The sequence below is a fragment of the Cibotium barometz genome, chromosome 15 (assembly GCF_041138505.1).
Source record: "Cibotium barometz isolate CiBa-2024 chromosome 15, ASM4113850v1, whole genome shotgun sequence".
NCBI lineage: Eukaryota > Viridiplantae > Streptophyta > Polypodiopsida > Cyatheales > Cibotiaceae > Cibotium > Cibotium barometz.
Window position 1 is genome coordinate 32089763 of NC_141060.1, and position 21143 is coordinate 32110905.

At 41.7% G+C, this 21143-nt stretch overlaps 2 protein-coding genes and 1 long non-coding RNA gene across 7 annotated transcripts in view; 2 read left to right on the top strand and 1 right to left on the bottom strand.

The window, feature by feature from the left end:
- The window catches only part of LOC147631178 (uncharacterized), an 83883-nt gene extending 72233 nt beyond the window's left edge, over nucleotides 1-11650 (top strand). For both annotated transcript variants that reach the window (XR_015267546.1, XR_015267545.1), the window contains 2 exons: nucleotides 10556-11165; nucleotides 11532-11650. This is a non-coding gene — a long non-coding RNA (uncharacterized LOC147631178). The remainder of the gene's footprint in view (nucleotides 1-10555; nucleotides 11166-11531) is intronic.
- The window catches only part of LOC147631177 (cytokinin hydroxylase-like), a 91896-nt gene extending 72587 nt beyond the window's left edge, over nucleotides 1-19309 (bottom strand). Inside the window, exons 1-3 of the mRNA XM_086809501.1 lie at nucleotides 18542-19309; nucleotides 10501-10733; nucleotides 10095-10342 (exon numbers count right to left, since the gene is read on the bottom strand). Coding sequence (XP_086665627.1) covers nucleotides 10095-10342; nucleotides 10501-10733; nucleotides 18542-19013 — 953 coding nt within the window. The 5' untranslated portion in view covers nucleotides 19014-19309. The remainder of the gene's footprint in view (nucleotides 1-10094; nucleotides 10343-10500; nucleotides 10734-18541) is intronic.
- Nucleotides 7911-11050, top strand: LOC147631179 (uncharacterized). 4 transcript variants are annotated; one of them, XR_015267544.1, is made up of 3 exons: nucleotides 7911-10690; nucleotides 10781-10838; nucleotides 10985-11050. XR_015267544.1 is itself a non-coding variant. In XM_086809502.1 (1 exon), exon 1 carries the CDS (start codon nucleotides 8168-8170, stop codon nucleotides 9068-9070), a length of 903 nt encoding a protein of 300 aa, XP_086665628.1. In that variant the 5' UTR covers nucleotides 8112-8167; the 3' UTR covers nucleotides 9071-11050. The 4 variants fall into 4 exon arrangements, 1 of the variants encoding a protein (XP_086665628.1); XR_015267543.1 differs by having other exon boundaries at nucleotides 7911-10838; XR_015267542.1 differs by having other exon boundaries at nucleotides 10781-11050.
- Nucleotides 19310-21143: the final 1834 nt, after the last annotated feature.

Here is a 21143-nt window from a genome sequence, read left to right on the forward strand (position 1 = left end):
AGGAACACACACCTTATGATCAGCAACCACACGTGCGAAATCTATAACGTCATCATCCAAAGTAGCATCCAACTCATCATCAGTCACACCATCACTCCCTTCCTGCAGAACTGGTATGCAAGTAATCTTCTCCAAGGAAGCCAACTCCAACAGATCATCCAATGCATTATCAAGAATACAGTCCAGCTCATCATCCAAAGAGCATTCCAAATCACTTTCCACAACAGCATCGGCATACGATTGCAAGGACATCTCTTCCTCTACACAAATTGGCACCTCCATCTCTTCATTCGGCATAATAACGTCTTCATTGACAACCCCGCTTTCCAAAAACAATGGCTTCTCTTCAAGACCTGTCAAGCACTCCTTTTGCTTTGGCTTTTTAACTTGTAGGGAATCCTCATTCGGACACCCTTTCAACCATGAAAAGAACCCTGACGGCTTATCAAGCATACATTTATTCACCTGCTTTAACCTTGAAGGCATTCCTTCCAGCAAAAAACATTTGGCATCCTTTCCAGCATTAAAGAGATCCTCATGCACACCCTCTGAATGCATACCGAGCTCTACCATCTTCTTCATCTTCCACTCCTTGTCCCTTGCAATGTGCACAGCATCCTCAAACGTTTTGGGTTTCTTCCCTTCGACCTTGAGCTTCAACGCAGGAAGCAAACCACTTATAAACAATCCTTTCTTCACAAACATCGGGGAAGCCTCACTCCGCAAAGAAAAGCACCATGGATCCCACAACCATGTGAACACATGCAAAAAATCATCCATGTTTTGTCCTTGTCCCTGTTGCAAATCATTGAGTTCCTGCCATAGCACACTTGAGTCTTCAACTCGCTGGAACTGCTCCAAAAGAGCCTCTGTCAACCTGTCTATGCACTAGATACATAACAGTAAAACTGCACTCCAACAAAATATATATGTATATCCCAGTAATCACTTACTGCTCAGCACTGCTCTGTAGCCCTCTCTTCAGCAGCATCCAGTTGCAAGACGGCCACACCACCTCAAAAGCGGTAGCTCCTCTCTTTGGCAGCATCCCTGTCCAGCTGGAACCAATCAGTCACCACAGCAGCCCACCAAAACCAAGGCTACTCCTCTTGCTTTTGGCATGTAAGGCGGCATCTCCTGTCCTCCTTCTTCTTTGCTGCAGTCAACACTCCACGCCTTCCAATTCTTACGACGTGCTCCAGCTTCCGCCACTTCCAAGCAACCCTTCCCCAAAACACGCCTTCTTGCTGTGGGTACTTCCCCCACCTCTCAGCTCTCTCTCCTTGGGTTTCCAGCCGTCACCACTTATCCTTCCGTATCCCTCGTGCTATCAGCTCCCGTCAGCGCTAAAACCTCCTGGCGCCTTGTTTCCCTTGAATTCCCGGCCTGCAGTTGACGTCCCCCAGCTGTCGTCACCCACCTGCAGCCAACCTCAACAAAACATAAAGCCACTCCTCTGCAGCAAACAGCGTGCTCACCAACCTGCTCTGCCGGCTCTCCTTCTAGTGGGCACCAGCCTCCGCCTTCAACTAAAACAGAGACCCAGCTCTCCCTCTCTTAGACGGCAGCCACCTCAGGTCGGCCCAAGCAAAAAACCCAAAGCTACTCCCCTGACTCCTCTGCAAGTCGCCAGTCCACAGCCCCAAGCCTGTTCTTTAACGAGGCCGCCACCCTTTGAAACCTTTGCGTCTGTGCAGACCAGAGGCCCCTCTCTTTCAAAGCGGCCACCTCTTCTTCGCTTGTTACACCTGAACCAGAGCTGTCTTCTAGGCCTGCAGCTGCACCAGAGTAGCTCCTTGCACCCAAGGCGGCCACAACCTGCTCTCCAAAGAGGTCTCTCCCTCTGCAGTATCACTAGCCACGCCTTCTTGCTACCAGGCGGCCACTCTCTCTGTCTTCACTTTCACCCCCTGGTCGGTGCCTGTAGAACCGTCTTCTTCTCGCTTACCCGCCAGCTTGTATCAACGAGGCGACCACTACTTCCTGCTTTTGCGTCTTCGCCAGCCTTCTGGAGCTCCTCGTTGGCGGCTTCAGAAACCTCCACGTGGTCTCCTCACTTGTGGCCACGTTTATCATTATTTTTTATTTTGTTTAAGGCCTAAGAAATGGCCACCCCAAATATCTTCCATTTCACACCCCGTGCTCAAAGCTACATTCCTTCATCCTAAATTGCCCATGTCTCCACATACTCTTCAAATACAGCTTCGAGTGCCCATGGATACTTGGACACGCACACATTTCCAGAGCTGCCAAACAGCTGATACCACCTCCAGCCAACCACATTCCGAAAAAACCTGTACAAGCTTACAGCCAAACCGTCCACCCTGTACATTTGCCAAGGCGTTCCCGAGCAAAACTCTCACACAGGCCATGCATCCATATGTACACAAGCCCAAAATATCTCTCAGAAAAACGCCTGACACCAATCATGTGGGTGTCCATTCTCATTTTACCAGGGAACAGGTTGAGCTTGGTACCATCAGGCTCCAGTACATTCCTACGGCGGACAACCATGCCGACATCCTTATAAAGTCCGTCAACCGGCCCATCCTTGAGCGTCTTCGCGAACAGATTGGCATTGGTCCTCCACCATCACTCTCCACATATTGAGAGGGGGATCATCCTCTCCGTCGATCATTTTTGTAACAGGCGCATGAGTCAGTGAAAACCCCCATGAGGGCATGGCTCATGTGAAAACCCACTGCATTGCATTTTCCATCTTGCATAGCATTCTGTTTTTTGTGTTTGGGGCGCATGTGAATGAAAGCCCTAAAAATGGACATTCATGCATGTGAAAACCTCTTGCATTGTGGCATTGCTCCAGTACCGCCCAAACTCAAAAACCTCTACACAAGTCGATGAACACACGTTCTACTCCTTCGACAACCCACCTTACCCAAAGTTTTTTTTTCCTGATCTTCTCTCCTGGTCCCCTTTTTGCTTGAGAGGGGGTGTGAAAATATACCCAAAGTGGTATTTTATCTAGCCCAAAAGGGCGTGTTTTTTTATATTTGTCTTAATTCTTCTGGCCGACAGCCATTCTTGGTCAACCAGCACCCCTTCAACATGTATATAAAAAAGCCTCATCATTTACGAAATCATCTGAAGATCATCGCACATGATCAGCTCAGCGTGTCCAACGCTTTAGCAGCCGGCGCTCTGCTCTAACCATATTGCATCAACGAATACTTCAACTAACGCAACTAGCAACCGTTGACTCCAATCAATACGTCATAACTGTAGCAGTCGACTGAACCTTCATCAGCGCATCGTTGATCATCATCACCTTGCTGGTGCATGGCTCCACTACCTGCACATCATATGACAGTTGTATCAACCAACATATTGATCATCGTCTTTACTATGTTGCTGCTGTTGGTGTCTGCAAACGCAACACTCTCTACCTACAGCTATTGTCAGTCTTCTCCTCTAGATCTGCAGTATGTGTGCTTCTCATTCTCTAGAGCAGTACCTCACATCTGCAGCAGCATACGTCTACAGTACTTCATTGTTTTACATCTCTGCTACACATCACAGGGATAGCAGCCCTCTCTGCTACACATCGTTGGGACAGCAGCCGTCTCTACTCATTCGACACCGGCGGTGCTTCACCTCTCATCAGAGAGTCTTTGTACTGGATTTCATTTATTAGTATACATATCTTCACTCATCTTCTCCATGCTGTATTGATTTGCTCTGATCTCTCATACATCCGGTCTTTTCGTCTTTTTGCCCTCACAATCTTTCGGGTCCCCTAACCCACATATTAGCCAATCTAACCCCTAGGTAAAAAATTTAACCCCCGGGTTAGCTTCAAGTACATAACAGAGGGCATAACACGGTTGGCCCATCTTCGACCTCTAGTGGTGTGAATGCAAAAATCTGAAATTGTCTTTAATTGTGTGCTTAATTAAGTCAGAGTTGTCAGGTACGATACCGCACTGCTCGTACAATACGATACCGTACGGGAAAATACGGTATGATATTAAAAAATTTCTTATCGTACGGTCTTTTAAAAAAAATACTTACTTTAGTATTTTCAGTTTCAAAGACAAGACAAGTTGTCACATGACACAAACCAAAATTCCATTAAAACCAAGTTGAAAGCATACATAGATGTTAGGCTAAAGCCTAAGTCATACAATGCGAGACGCTCTACGCGTAGGTAGCTGTAGTAGTAAGTACAAAAAGTGGTTCACAAAAAAGAGAGGGTAGAGGGTTGGATCACTATCAAAATTAGAGCTCTCGCTAGGATCATCTCCATCTGAAGAGTGCCCATCGGAGTGCTCGAAGAAGTCACCCTCGCTAAGGATGTTCCCCTCGTCATCAAATTTGGGCTCTCTAACCTTCTCTGACAAGGTAGTTGGAGCGTCCTTATTTGCAGGAGCAGAGGAACAACTACCGGAACCTTGTCGTGTGTAGGTTTGTACTATGCCTCTTGAGCTGAGACGAAAGGTGCATTTGCCACGAGTGCCTACTTGCACTCCTCTGCTAGTAGGTCCAGTTGTTGCATGCCCACGACAAGTACAAGAAACTCGTCGATCAATCTCCTCGAGCTCTACATAGAGCTGCGCATACAATCTCTCCTCCTCCCTATCTACGTCCTTGTGGACACTCTTGAGAGAGTCGCTTGTGAGCTTGAACTCGTCCACATTGACCTACAAGTGATAATGCGCATTGACAGATAGTTATTATCAAATAAAACTCAAAAAGCAAAAAGTTAGAAGTTTACAACTTAGTTTTTAACTTTTAAGTGGTCATTAGTTGTAACTAATAAGTTATACCTGTCTAGTCGAGTCCATCCTGTGCATGGCACGGAACTTGCGTAAGTTAGTACGGCAATACACTAGCTGCTCTAACTGTCATGTGCTCAAGTGATTGTGGAGCTTCATGTGTATGAGAGAGTAGGTGTTCCAATTTCTCTTACATGTACTTGAAGCGCAATCTTGAGCCAAGAGTCTCAAAGCCACCTTTTGGAGGCTGCTGAGCGTGTAGCCAAATGTCTCCCACCAAAAAAGGGGTTTCACAAGATTTGCCAAGTATGCGGTGATGTAAGTGCAGATCCCCCCTCTGGTCATTGTAGCTACTGAACTCCTCCAAGAACTTCCCATGGAACTCCTCTGGCAATATCTTAGGCAAGAAGGCATCGCGGTCCTCTAGCAACTCAATGTCAGTGAAGAGGGCGGGTGATTTGTAGGCCGGATGTAGCAAGGCGGCAAGACATGGATAGGTCACCGCATTCACCTCCATCTCAAATGTGGTGCAAGTCATCACTGACAATGCATCGAATTGCCGACAAATGGGTCGCTTGTTGGAGAGGGATTATCCTTCCCATGGTTGTTTCCGTATGCCGTACGACAGGATTTTGTACGGAATACCGTATGGTACGATACCATACGGTCCACTGGATTCGACCGTTGCCGCTTGTGTGTAGTTTCGCCAGTAGCCGTCTTCGACCGAAACATTTAAATAAGTAACGTAATCATACTTTCAAGAGAAAAAAAGCAAGGCACACCTCAGGATTCTCACCTCAATGATGGCTTGCTTGATATGGCGATATATGAAGTGGCCCATTGTCTTTCTTCCATTCTTCTCGGAATCTACCGTTCGTACAAAGTATGTGCCTAGAGGGGAAGACACAAATATGTTGATGATTTCCCTCTTCTTTCTATCACTCCATCCATCTAAGAGGATGCTACATCCATACTTGGCCCATCCTGCTTGCATGGGTGATAAAGAATTATCAACTCTCTCCCTCTCTTCGTTCAAGTCGTTTTGTGCGCATGTCGTAGTATGAGACGCCGGCTATGTCGGGTCCACATTTGCAATGGCTTTCACCATTGTCTTCCATTGCTCCACCTTGAGCACATTAAAGGAGAGATTGCAATCAATAACGGTGCATGTAATCTCTATCTCCGCTTGATGTTGACGCTCTCGAAGATGTGATAGGAGACCCATGGAACCCCCGGTAGCTTCAGCTAAAGTAGATTGCCTCGTGCCTTGGTCAGACCTTGGCCTCTTTGTGGAGGGCGAGGCGGAGATGGCGGGAGAGAAAGTATCCCATGGTAGGGAAATGACCTCATTATAGGCGCTTGAGTTTCTACTTGGGAGGTTGACACCCCTAATGGCTCTTATCATCTCATCGGCGATGTTTTGAGGCACTTCCTTGCATGGTGCCACTTGCCCCCCCCACCTTTGCAATGTGCTCCCGAAGCCTAGTGAGGCCGCTCACATAAGGCTTGCCACAATATTTGCATGTCCACCTATAGCATTTTGATTTTCCAGCCGCTTGTGAGACATGGCATGCAATATGAAAGCTTTATTCATGTCTCTCGTCATTGTGATTGATGAAGAGAGGAGCGGCTTGAGAGAGGAGTATAGAGAGGGGGAGGAGGGTGGAACTCACGCTTGGGCAATGGATTATGGGGCCTTGAAGATTGAGGAATAGAGGATAGAGAGGGGGGCAAAGAGAGAGAGAGAGAGAGAGAGCTTCAAAGGTGAGAGCTTGAGAGCTTCAAAGCTTGAGAGAGATCATAGATGGAGGGCTTGAGAGAGAGAGAGAGAGAGGGCTTGGAGGTTTGAAGCTCGAGATCTCAAGCCTTAGAGTTAGACTCTAGAGCTCAAAGGCTTGAGAGCTTAAGCCTTAGAGGCTTAGAGCTTGATGGCTTGAGAGTGTGAAGAGCTTAGGCTTGCTAAGTGCTTGAAGGTGTGGAGAAGAAGCTTGAAGGCTTGAGTCTTAAATAGGTAGAGCCTTAGAGGCTATAGGTTTTAGCAATGAGCATATGGCATATGAAAGACTAAAGTCAAGGCCAAACGGCAGAAAACGGACAGGCAGAAAACGGCTAGTGGCGAAACTGCGCACAGGCAGCAATGGTTGAATCTAGTGGACCGTATGAAACCTTAAGTATTCCGTACGAAAATCCTGTCATATGGCGTACGGAAACAACCATGAATTAAGTTTACTATGTAAGGGCTCTAAGAAATGCACGTCGCGATTACATTGCTCCGGTTTTCCCCTCCTATGGATTGCAAAATGGTCCTATCTCGGAGCTTATGTAATGACTTAATTGGAACACTATGGCCAGCTGCTGTCCTATCTTGGAGCTTATCTAGTGACTTAATTGGAACACGATGGCCAGCCGCTGTCCAAGTGAGGTGAAATGCAAACAAGCCTTTTAGCGTTTCGTCTTTGTGTAAATGGTTGTTGCCATTGGGTTTGATGTTTTGGACATGCAATGCAGTTGCCACCTTTGAGGGAAAATAGGTGAATGTAACACCCAACAATGCATGTCCTGTCATAAAACACATGATTGATGTTATGCCATGAGGAATATGTATACAATCATACATGAATTGATATTTAGGGCTAGCTGAAGAACGAGTTTCGCATTATGTTGGATGGAAAACAAGTTGTAAGGCTTCATGGACAACTTGTCCTTATTGTTAGCATTGTGGAAATGGTCAAAAGCATGTGATGCGTAATGCATGTTTGGATGCATCTACGTTATGCTAGGTTGGTATGAAAAGTGAACAAGTGGACACATACTAGTACACATGGCCGTGATGCATTCATTGACAAGAGGAATTGCTTGTCTACTTCTTAAATGTGGACAAACAGGTATCTCAAGATGGTGGACAGCCATATACAGATCCCAAGGTGAATAGTCATGTGTTGCATCTCTATCGAGAGATTGATTGGATATGCAAGGATTTGCCATGTATGTGAAATCTACCATGCGAAGGGCGTGGTAGAGTAAGCTTTGGAAAAGCTATCAAAGAGTTGGTTTATGGCAATCGTTTGGTTTCAAGTGCAACACTACTTTGCCTTTTTTGTATACAATTTGGAAGTTTCATAAGAATCCTATAAAGCCTAGGTTCATAGTTGCTTCTTGCAATACATCTCTGACGGATGTTTCTAAATGGCTTAGTCATTGCTTTAAAGCCATTTTACCTAGTGTCCATGACCTTTGGAAAAATCTTCTTAAAGATGTTGACGTGCCTACAGACACGAGGTCTTAAAAGATTCTGTAAGAGTAGTTCCTGTCTTGAAATTCTTAAACTCCTCTTGGAGCCTGGTTGAAAAGTCGTCTCCTTTATGCCTACAAACCTTCGACTTCACGACCTTATACACCAAACTGAAGACTTACGTGTAAGGATTAGATCCCTTATGACGAAAGTTTTTGCCTATAGATTAGAAAAGGATAGATACAAGGCTTTATTAGTAGAAAAGTCAGCTTTGCATTTTGATTTTTCTTGGTTAAAAAGTAAAAATCAAGATGTAGATAAGAGAAAGAAAAGATTCACCAAAATTGTAGACAAAGATGACATCTGTACTTGGTTAGATTTTCTCCTAGATAACCTTTATATATCCTTAGGCGACTCTTTATTTAAGCAAGCAATTGGTATTCCCATGGGTATCAATTGTGCCATCTTTCTTGCTAATTTTTATCTTTTTACTTATGAGTTTGATTTTATGGAACGTCTTATTTTTGCTTATACTTGTCCTGTCTTTCTTCACAAACTTTGTAATGTGAGATGTTTTGTAGATGACCTCTTCGTTCCCGACATTCCTTCCTTTCAAGAGTTTTTTTATATCAGTCCAAATTCCTTAGGTGGAGGGATCTATCCCAAGGAATTTTGCAAACTTAACCGCACCTCGAATAGCGATAGTTGTGCTTTTTTAGACCTTAAGATCACTCAATCATCTTCAGGCTTCATAGTAGATATTTATAACAAACGCTTACAACTTGAATATGCTAACTTAATGATCATTCGGATGCCACACTTTTCTTCCAATATTTTTGATACAGCTAAGTATGGTGTTATGTGCTCTCAACTTTTTAGATTCTCTTGTCTTTGCTCTACTAAATTTGCCTTTATCTCTCAATCATGCCATCTTATTTTGCTGCTTATCGAAAAAGGTTATTGTTTCAATAAGATTTTGAAAAAGGTTAGTTCTTTCATGAATTGTAGTAAGTTTATCTTTGGTATTTCAGCTTTTGGAATGTTTAAAATGATAAGGAGTAAGTTTTATAGAAGTGGGAAGCTGAAAAGCCCACTTAATTCATAATTCAATGCTCTTTTTTGTAAAAGTGGCTTGTTCTAGCTTAGAGCAAGGTTTGTTGTTTTAAATTAGAGTAGGCCTTGTTTAGCCTTTTCTTTCTCGCTCTAGCTTAATATAGACTTAGTTTGGTTCTTTCCTATGTTTTGTGATTGTTTGTTGTTATACCTTAGAGCAGACTTTGAGTGCTAGTCTCTATCATGGCTGAGCATGCCCACACTCCCGGAGAGTGATAGAAACTCAGTTCGCTAGTTTTATAAAGCATGTTCTTTTGGACTAACACAAACCTGCACCTACTCTTTGGCATTGATGACGTGAGTAGGGATGTCATAGCTTATTGTCCACGCTATGCATGATAGAGTTGATGAACCTACACTCCATGTTCATACAGACATTGGAGTTAATGGTTGCACTTTTGAGTCGAAGTCTTTTAAAGTTTAGCTTAATGTTTGGTTCTGGCTCTTAGTGCTTTAGGTCTAGAGTTTACAGTTCTCTCTTTTGCTATTTTGTTTTTGTTTTTTGTTTTTTTTGGTTTTTTGTTTTTTTGTTTTGTTTTTTGTTTTGTTTTTTGTTTTTTTTGGTTAATGTCTTAATTAATAGTCTTCGTTTGATATTATCTTTTGATTTCCTCTCCTTAGTAACTAGGTTTGTTAGTTTATTTATTTTTGATATTTCAAATGCTTTGTTTTTGTCTTTGTCCTTCTTCACTATTATTTCTTTCTCAAATCTCTCAATAGATCTGATGCAGTTGTATAATTATGCCAATGGCTATAATAAACCTATGCTTTCAGCTGTACATGCAGTTGTTGATGCAAGAAACTCATAAATTCTATGAATTGCATCGGGTATGTTAAGGATCTGACATGGGATGAAGTTGTTTCTCTAAGGCTTTTGTAGCACGGGTGTGATTTTGAACTACAACACCTCAATATGATATGCAAAACACTATAAACAAAAAAACTTATGCTGTCCATTTTTCTTATAAGCTAATGCTACAACCAAGCAGCTAGTGAGAGCAAGGCTATATTCAAACCTGCTACCAGGTATGACAAGGTAATGGCCATGGTGGAAGACAAAATCTCGGAGAAATTCCAGGTCATGAAATATTTTTTTCCCTTGCTCATAGCTGCACCCGAATTGTGTCAGAGTTGTAATCTCTGCTATGATTTCTGTCATATCATCTCCAATTTCAATTTCTGCTTTCCCGTTGTCCTCGTCGACATGTTTATCCCACTTTTGCAACATCTTCTCAGCAGCCAGGATCATTGTTTGTGCATAATCCTGGCACGTCAACAAGTTTATACTCAGAACTTTTTTGTCTATGGTAGTATGGCTTCACTGAATGGCCTGTTTAAAAAATGTAAACCCAGCAGTTTTGACATGGTCTAAGTGACTGAAATGAGGAGGTATTTCAATGCAACAACTTACAGAAAGAATACCTTCAGCTTTTCGAAATGGAAAGCAGGGCTAATGAGTTTTCTTTTATGTGCCCAGTCCTCCCCATTGGCTGAAACGATGCCTCGTCCAAGCAATGGTTCAAGAAATTTTTGTACTCCCAGATAAGGCTTTCCATTCGACAATCCCGTCCTAGAAGAGAACAATTCTTTGATCAAGTTTATGTCTGATAATGCAAGTGATGCTTCTGGACCCCACCAAATCAAGAATTTATTACCTGCACATGAAAATCTACTTGCATTAATATGGTTTTGTGCTACACAGGTGATTATGAAGACCTTTCTATGTTTGTATCAGACCAGAAAAGAGGCAAAAAAACTTGGTACTTCTGCATTGAGATTTGTATTAGGCCACTTCACATGCCTTTTAGATGCCTGATGTTTAATCTTATATAACAAATGCAAGGATCAAAATTCCTGCCAATGGACACTTGCCTAACATTGCACCCTCCTAAAATTCTTTGTTCAGAGACGCTTGCACTTTCTAGACTTTTGGCAGAGTTTTAAGCAAAGAAGAGGTCATATGGTTTCAATCTACGTGGTTTTCTTTTACAAGAAGATGGGGCAGCAAGTTGATTTGCAGTTACTTATTGGAGGATTTTACACTCCTTGGTTTCAATTTATAAGGCTTTATTCCACAGGAAGAGGAGGTAGTAGGGCAAGTTGATCCCCCCCCCCCACCTCTCTCTCTCTCTCTCTCTCTCTCTCTCTCTCTCTTCTCTCTCTCTCTCTCTCTCTCTCTCGCGCGCGCGCGCACACACACACGCAGGCACATGGATGGTGTGAAAAATGTATCTACTTGGTCATATCGTGATATGATACTTGAGGAATGTAGGACCTCAACATGTGAAATTTCAAACTTGCAACTCAACTCGTCCTTGATAATGCTAATTGTACACGGGCGATTTTAGAGTAGTTTTTGATCAATTCTCATCTTCTCAAATGTTGCTTTGATCACGTATCTGTTGCCTTGTTTGGAGTTTCTCATCATTCTTCTATGTCTTTGTTTTTGTCAGGACAAGGGTTAGGCTAGGGGGAGTTGGGCGGTTCAAGGGAGTCTGGACTCGTGTGGACAACCAGGGCTACAGTTAGCCGGCTAGGCTCTATATCAGGCGGTTGGGTGGAGAGTTGCTCTTTTATCTTCTAGGAGGTGGCACGAGCTAACATCTCATGGTCTCATACTGGTATCAGAGCAAGGTCCTTCCTCCATAATGCTCCGCCTTTCTCTGCAAAGTCATACAGCACAGCAGCACAGTTAGTCGCAAGAGAAGCGCGCAACGACGCGGTCCACACAACAAACGAAAGGCCGCCATCAACAACCTCCTCCTCTTGGCTGCGCACATCGCCGATGTGAGGAGAGTAATCTCTCTCTCTCTCTCTCTCTCTCTCTCTCTCTCTAGGCTACAGTCGGCGATAAACACTAGCAAACCGGTGCCACATCAAAGCAGAGTGACGTCAAAGAGATGCCTATACACTAAGTAAACTCTCTCTCTCACACACACACATTGTTGCCCATAACCTCAACAACAACAACGAAATGAACAATGGCAGCAGCGCCGCGTTGAAATGGCGACCACAAACACGGTCGGCGTGAGGAGATCAATAGTAGTGCAATAGCCGTGGTGGGAGGATAACGATGCATACTACAGCGCAACACGCAACTGCAGTCGCCAACAGCAAGGCCGCGCCAGACAACATATAGCCGTTGAGAAAAGTTTAAAAAAAAAGAGAGGAGGGCCACACATCAAGCACAACGACAGCGCAATCAATAACAAGGAGCGTGATTTTCAGTGAGCTGATTTTGGTCAGGTACTAGTCTTCATACCTTGCACACAAATTTGATTTGTTACCATGACCTCTGAAGTGTCCGAGCACTATGAGGGTCAGCAGCATGGTGGTCATCCTCTATGGATACCAATATGGCTGATCTAGATGCGGATGATCACGGATTTGTGGATTTACACGCACACTTTATTAGAATCACACAGACAACGTATTGAACAAAGTTTACATGTTCTTTCTCAAAGTTTACAGACCATGCAAGTGATTCTCCAACAGGCACGGCCAAGACACTTTGGGTTGGAGCATCCTACTTCCTTGGTTCTGAGGAGAACAAATGGAAAGGGGCTAAATAAGGTAGTGACGCGGTTACGAAGGCTAGGATGTCTCTCGTCTCCGCAAGATTATGAGCGAGCTAAAAAGGAAAAATTATCTTATTTGCATGGCTGTTGATCACGATAAACAGAATTATCCAAAGAATCATGTGGCAAGGATGTCGATAAGGGCGGTAGTAAGGCAGTGCACATGGTGCAAGTCATGCCACTTGAGGCTTCTCAAAAGTTTTCTAAGGTTCAAGTATGCCATACTGATGCCATGCATGAGTATTGTAACCTCTATGATGTGCGTACCCTCTTTTAGGCCTTATAATTTGGTTCAGATGCATGGACATATCAAGAGACGAAGAGTTTGTGTTATAAAGGACGATGGGACTACACAACTTTTTGAATTATCACTTGGTTAAAAAATTAAAAATTTCACAAAGCTCTAGTTATTATAAATACATGGCATCTCTTGCTAATGGGCATGATAAGCATGTATGGGACACGGTGGTTAAGCAAGTTCCACTCATTATTCAAGGACATAAAATGCACTTAGATTTTTCAGGTTATGCATATTACTTGAGCTGATGTTATTTTGGGTCGTGAATGGTTGTTTCATTTAAGACCATCTCTTTCTTGTAGTTATTTAGATAATACTTTTGATTTTGAGGTCAATGGTAAACAAGTTCGTTTGCAAGGTGAGCACGATGTGTCCCTATCTCCACTCATTTGTTTTGTTGAAGTAAATCGCCTTGTACATGCTCATCAAATAGAAAATCTCTTTTTGTGTTACATGTTTTCTTCAATTTTGTCTCATGATGATGCTAGTGGTGATAATTTTAATTTCAGTTTGTGTATCTCTGCCAAGGGTATGGAAAGTGATACTTCTCTTCATGATTTGTAGTGTATTAAATCTCTCAATTTTGTCATATGTGAACAACATGTTAGTGCTATGCATAATAATGAACAAGCTTAAATTTTTTCTAAGCTCACTCCACACGTTTCTAATTCTTTGCAAAGTCTTTTGCTTGAATTTCGTGATGTGTTTTCAAGCGACTTGTCCTCTGATTTGTCCCTTGAGCGCAATGTCTAGTATGTCATTGAAGTGCTCAACGATGCTAAACTAGTTTGCAAGCCTCCGTATCGGCTTAGCGCTAGTGAAGCCAGTGAGGTAGAGCGTAAGCTTACTAACTATCTCGCCAGGGCCTTCATTAGGCCTAGCAATTCACCATGGCATCACCAATTTTATTAGTGAAGGAAAAAGATGGGTCTATACGTTTGTGCGTGGACTATCGTGGTTTGAATGCAATCACAATAAGAATAAGTATCTGTTACTGTGAGTTGATGAGCTTTTTGATCAACTGCAAGGTGCGCGATAGTTTAGCAAGATTGACTTAAGATCGGGCTATCATCAAGTTCGCATCCGCATGGAGAATGTGCTTAAGATAACTTTTTGAACCAGATTTGGGTATTATGAGTTTTTAGTTATGCTGTTTGGTCTAACTAATGCTTCAGCTACGTTTATGACGCTTATAGATAGTGTGTTACGCATGTATCTTGGTCGATTCGTTGTAGTATTTCTTGATGATATTTTGATCTTTAGTCGTACCAAGGAAGAGCATTCGTAACTCCAATGACGGACCAATTAAAATCTAAGGGTCACAACTTTGCTTGGGGTGATGACCAACAACAAAGTTTCGATCATTTTAAAGTTACCATAGCTACCGCACCTGTGTTGGCAACAATAGATCCTAATCAATCGTTTGTGGTTGAAACAGATGTTAGTGAGCAATTGGTGGTGTACTTCTTCAAGAAGGAAGACTAGTAGCTTTTGAGAGTAAGAAGTTGGATAGAGCTCAACGGAATTATTCTGCGTATGAGCGTGAGCTTTATGCCATCATTTATGCTTTAGGGAAGTAGAGGCATTATCTCTATAGTGCTAAGTTTGAGATTGTCTTTGACCATGAGAGCATCAAATGGTTGATAAGTTAAGCTGATTTGAAAAGTCGTAAAGCTCGACGGGTAGAAATCCTCCAAGAATTTGGCTTTTAATTAAGGGGTATCGCAAAGGCCGATACAATGTCGTGGTTGATGCCTTAAGTCAACTCATTGAGTTTCACGGAGTTGAAAAGTGAATTTTTAGATTCACTCAAAGGCAAGTGCGAACATGATTAATCATATAGTTCCATATCCAGCTCTTCTCTTTCTAGGGATAAGCTTAATCGTTTTGGAAGCATTTTTCCATCGATAATGGGTACTTGTTACACAAAGGAAGAGTATGTGTACCCTCGGACTCAGACACCAGGCACCAAATACTTTTTGAGTGTCATGATAGTCCAAGTGTAGGTCATCTTGGAATTAGGAAGATCTATGACTTAGTGAGAAGGCAATTCTATTGGCCTAGACTTCACAGGGACGTCCAAGAATATGTTTTGCATTGTCAAAAATGCCAGGTACAACCCTTAAGAGATCCCTGATGGTAAGTGGGAAAGCATCTTTATGGATTTTATTGTAGGTCTACTTACAACTAGCAGAGGCCATGATGCCATTTGGGTTATTAGTGGATAGGTTGACCAAGATGTCTCGGTTTATTCCAACTAAAATCACGATGAAAACGCCAAAGTTAGCTCGGCTTTTCATTGAAAATATTTATGGACTCTATGCGTTGCTAGCCAATATAGTTAGTAATAGAGATCTGAAGTTTAATAGTCACTTCTGGCGAGCAGTGTTAAAAAGGTTGGATACAATGCTCATTATGAGCATTGCTGACTACCCTCAGAGTGATGGTTAGACAAAAAGGGTCAACAAAGTACTCGAGGATATGCTAAGGGCAAATGTGAGTAAACGACAAACTAATTGGGAAGATTACTTACCAATTTTAGAATTTGCCTTTAATAGTGCGAAGCATGTGATTACGGGCTTTAGTCCTTTTATGCTTATGTATGGCTTTCAACCCTAATCCCTAGTAGCTATGGGGTTAGCTATTGAAAGAATTCAAAAGGTTAAAGACTTTCTGCAAGATCATTATGATATGTTTAAGATTGCTAAAAGGAAAATGTTAAATGGGCATAAGATCGTTACAAGCATTATGTGGACGAAGACCACAGAGTGGTCACATTTGAAAAAGGTGAGCAAGTATTTCTCAAGATTCTCCAGAGTTCGAAAACTTTGAGGATGGGCAAAGTGCCAAAGTTGTTGTCTAGGTATTGTGGACCTTTCACAATACTTAAGCGTGTAGGTGAAGTTGTTTACAAGTTAGCTCTACTAGAACATTCCAAGGTTCATCCTCTCATAGATTTAATTGAGCCTCCGGTTTTACCTCATGAGCCAGAGTGCATCTTAGATTTTCAAGAGAAGTGAACTCGTCACGGAATTAGACAACAGTGTCTAGTTAAGTGGAAGGATAGACAGGAAGAAGGTTCAACTTGGGAGGGCGTTAGTACTCTCAAGACGTGTTATCCTACCTTTGTTTTTGAGGACGAAAACTCTTCCAAAAGGGGGGAGTAATGTCAGTGCAAGGGTAAGGCTAGGGGGAGTTGGGTGGTTTAGGGGATTTCGGACTAGTGTGGATGGCCAAGGCTATAGTTAGTCGGCTAGGGTCTATATCCGGCGGTTGGGTGGAGAGTTGTCCTATTCTCTTCTAGCAGGTGGCATGAGCTAGCACCTTGTGGTCTCATAGTTTTCTTGCTCTGAAGAAAGCAAATGAACTACACTTAACAGAAATTTAACCTATTTTGCTTTTGCAAGATTGAATGACGTCAGTGTAGTTGCTTAAATTTCACTGGGTAACAATCTTGTATAAAAGAGGGAGGTGATGAATTGAAACATTTTATAAGATTAAAATTAGAGTGAGGTGAGGTTGATGAGAGACTTTAGCTAACCTCATATAGCCTTCCTTATTTGTTTATGATCCAAGGCCAGTCTTGTTTAAAGGACTCAACTAAGCTGAGAAATTGGCATGAATATTTCTTTTCCAAGCATGGTGTCATTGAATGTGTGTGTGTGTGTGTGTGTGTGTGTGTGTGTGTTTCTCTGTCTCTCTGTGTGTATCTATCTCCATATATATTATATGAAGGAAGAGTTTCACATGGCAAGAATTTGGAGATTCAAGAGGTAATTTGGAGGTTGAGGAGAGGTAGGCTCCTATTACTCTAGGAGTTTGAAAAATATCAAGCTGGGAATTATATACATGTGAAGCATGGGACAATCCACTAGTTTTATCTAAAGAAAAAGATAAAGTGCGTCAATACGTGTGTGCCATTTTGAGGAAGAGAAAACTAGTCAATTTGAGAAGTATTCTAATATAAATCAATCAATGAAATTATAATTAACAATTGAAATCATATTATATTTTATAAAGTGAGATCTAATTAATTTAACCTAATTTAGATACATCAATAAAAATATATCATAATTATCAAGCTTAAATATTCTCCATAAAAAATGTATATAGATTAAGTTTTGTTTCATCATAGGGAAAAGATAAAGTGCGTGAATGTGTGTCATTTTGAGAGAGAGAGAGAGAGAGAGAGAGAGAGAGAGAGAGAGAGCTAGTCAATTTCAAGTGTATCCAAACATAAAGCAAAATGAGTAAACAAAATTAAATTATAGATAAAATGAATGATTAGGTTCTAGTTAATTGAACCTTAATTTGATTGCATAAGTCAATAAAATATATCACAATTATCAAGCTTAAATATTCTACATAAATGTATAAGAGTATGTGAATATTGCATTATAATAATAAAGCTAAGTTATATTTAAAAAAAAATAAAACGTATAATTGAAAATGATAAAGTGAAGTATCTTTTTAAACACTTTTTTAAACTTATTAACATAAAATGTCTTAAATTACATCAAAATCAACTATAACAATCATGCCCAAAATGTGAAACAGTAAAGTGGAAAATAATTATGACTGAAAGAATAATGAAAAATGATGTTCTATAGAAAAGAGAGAATATGGGTGCCCAATTTTGGGTGGTATTGATTAGTTGAAGAGAGGTGACCTTAGACATGGAATAAGAGGAGGCTTAGACCTTAGAGCAAGTGTTTTTTTTTAAACAATTGAAGTATCACAATTCTTCCTAGCATCTCTCTAGAATATTTGATGAAGGGTTTAAAAGCCTAGCTCTGCCTCGTATTCAATCCAAGACAGCCCCTCATGCGAGAGAGAGAGAGAGAGAGAGAGAGAGAGAGAGAGAGAGATTTACAAATAAACACAATCAAATTGATTGGGAAAAAAAACTTGTTAGTGGAAATGATGTTCTATAGGAGAGAGAGAGAAAAGAAGAGAACTTTTTAACGTCGTAGGAAACTATCCCAAGAGACCAAATTGATCTATCCGACAAGATTTGAACTCAAGACCTTTGATTCAAGAGGGAAATGAGCTAACCAATCTACCACACTTGGGAGAGAGAGAGAGAGAGAGAGAGAGAGAGAGAGAGAGAGAGAGAGTTTGCGATTGTATTTTGTAGCCTCCTATAATTAAAATTCATTTTTAGTTATAAAATTAGGATTGATTTTTTAATTGAGAGTTGCGTGAGTTCTTATGGCAGTAAACTTATCTTTTTCGTAGGCCTCTGATCTTTCCTTCTCTAGGACATTTGGCTCTAGGATTAGCCCTCTTTCTCGGTGTCTTTGTTCAACTAAGGCCATTCTAGTGCGTTTTATACCTACTATTTTTTTTCCATTTATTCTTAATTTCTTTACCACCAAGAATTCTTGAGCTAATTATTTAAAAAATAAAAAATCAGGGAAGTTGGAGACAATAGCCCTAAAAAGCTCTAGGCTATATCTAAGCTATACCATGGGACGAATCTTGACACATTCCCGAGGGTAAAATTCAGGCAATATAAAAAAAACATAGGAAAAAAAGACAAAAAAACATATGACGCTCGGACGTGTATTTCAATGTGAGATTATACCATAGAGCTTGGACCAGAGCGCGTAGTCGGGGAGGACGGTGCCCACGAGGTCGCAGTGTCGAAGAGTTTGGTTGGTGGTCGCGGCGGCGGCAGCAGCAGCAGCAGCAGCGGCCGCCGTCCGCATGCGCACTATCTGCGGGACGTTGCCAAGGAGGGCGTTGATGGGAGGGGGTCCGCGCAGCCCTTGCCTCGCCATGGCCGCGCCCAAGCGCCGCGGTGTCCACCAGAAGTAGTTCAGCAAGCGCCAGCAAGTGCGGGCGAGCCAGGCCACCGCCACACACGCAAAGGCCGTCAGCCACAACATAGCGGCTATGACGGACTGACTCTCTGTGAGAGAGAGAGGATATATTGAGTTAATTCTGAGAGAGTTCGGTGTGTGAGAGAGAGACAGAGAGAGTATTGAGAGCTTCTGACTCGCTCTGTGTGTGTGTGTGTGTGAGAGAGACTCTTTATGTGTAGGGACGTATCCCATTTAGGGCGTTCGAATAAGACAAGCTCCGACTACGAAATATTCACCCTTTTTATTGTGGGGTATTAATTAATCCCCCTTCGTGGTGTTGGCTTCCCGCTTGTCGTTTGCCTCTCTCACCCCCCTACTGATGAAGGTGGCCTGCGTTTTGATTATCCGGCACAAATCACCTGAAGAGCAGGCATTGAAGTGCTATTGTCAGCAGGCAAGCACGTCCTTTACAGGCCCTACACAGCACGTGCATGCCTCGTCCTGGCACGTCCTTTACAGGCCCTACACAGCACGTGCATGCCTCGTCCTGGTCGCCTGCATCTTCCTCCCTCGCACGGTGCAGACCTTCTCTGAGGGGCAGTAAAGAGAGAGCCATCACACAAGAAGAAAGAGCCAGCCAAAAAAAAAAAAACGATCGAGCTGGAGCCATGTGCGCACCTGTTTCTCTTTTGTTACCCCCTCCTCCATTTGCGTATAATGGATTCTTAGTAGCCCTTTGTCCCAACTGTTTGAGAGTCTCTTTTTGCATGTTATTTCGACAGAGTTTCCATAGCCATAAAACACTTGTCCAATATACTTTTTTGAAAAAGATTACATTACATCTCTTAAGGCAATTCAGGTTACGTAATACAAATTAAACGTTGTGGGTGCATATTAGTACATATGTCTGTTCACTACAAACTCTACTTAAGGCTACTTACTGTAAACTCTACATATCCATGTCCTACTACATATGTCCCTTCACTATAACTCTATATCTGTTACTCTGCATGTTCTACTGCATATGTCTATTTACTCTAAACACTATGTATGTCTATTTAATCAAATCTAAACGCTATATATGTCTATTTACTCTAATCCCTATAAATTTGTATTTACTTTAAACTCTATATATGTCTATTTACTCTAATCCCTATAAATTTGTATTTACTTTAAACTCTATATATGTCTATTTACTTTAAACTCACTCTCTCTCTCTCTCTCTCTCTCTCTCTCTCTCTCTCTCTCTCTCTCTCTCTCAAATATATATATATATATATATATATACATACATACTCAAAACTCTAGATGTGTCTATTTACTCTAAACTCTATATATGTCTATTTATTCAAATCTCTACAAATGTTCTACTACACTACATATGTATCTTCACTTGTTGAAACTCTACATATGTCTATTTGGTTGTTCCCCGATTAATAAATATAAGGCTCTGACCTTACAGGGCACTAAGGTCAAACCTTCATTTTTCCCAACATTCTGTCCAGTGTGTCCCCCAACCCCCAACACACACACACCACACTCTTCATGCACTCCTCATTAAACGTTCATTTTTTCCCTCGCACCTTTGACTAACCTATAATTGTGTGTGTGTGTGTGTGTGTGTGTGTGTGAGAGAGAGAGAGAGAGAGAGAGAGAGAGAGAGAGAGAGAGATGGAGAAAATGCTATTGAATGCCAAAACCCTCACCATGTGCCAATCTTGAAGTTGTGCCTATTTAGATGAATGATGTGTTAAATGAACCTCATGTTGTGGCAAATGGTAGGGAGCATCAGAGGGCTTTGTGCTCTCTCAACAACTCATTGCAATTGGTAAAAAACCATGTGCCAATCCTCAAGAAGTGCCTATTTAGATGAACAATATGCTAAATGAACCTCATACTCTGGCAAATGGTAGGGAGCATCAAAGGGCTTCTTGTGTCATTTGTGCTCTCTCAACAACTCATTGCAATTGGAAAAAAAACCCCAAAATCACCTAATGAGCTCTCCTCAAAACAAGCAATTTAGTGATGATGAAGAAAGTCTTGAGTATTTCCAAAGCTTCAAAATTTTTAAAGAGAAATTTATATGTAGCCAAAGGCCAATTAGAAGAAATTCATGGGGATGAAAGTATATTGGCTTTGGGTTTGTGTAAAAGAAAACAATACAATGATGTGTTAAGCATTGAATTGAAAAACTTGTTCTCACATTTTGGATAAAGCAAACTCGTGTGTCACCTACCAAGAAGGATATTGCCAAAGAAATGGAAGAAAGCTATACATTAAAACCCCCCTCAATATTTTCTAGGCAAACGTTAGGTATTTGATATCTCCCAAGTATTCTTCATGATTAAGTATACTTTTTCAACTAACTAGTGGCATAAGTCT

Coding starts and splice junctions, on each gene's coding strand:
- LOC147631179 (XM_086809502.1), top strand. CDS start 8,168: ATGACGAAAGTTTTTGCCTATAGATTAGAAAAGGATAGATACAAGGCT.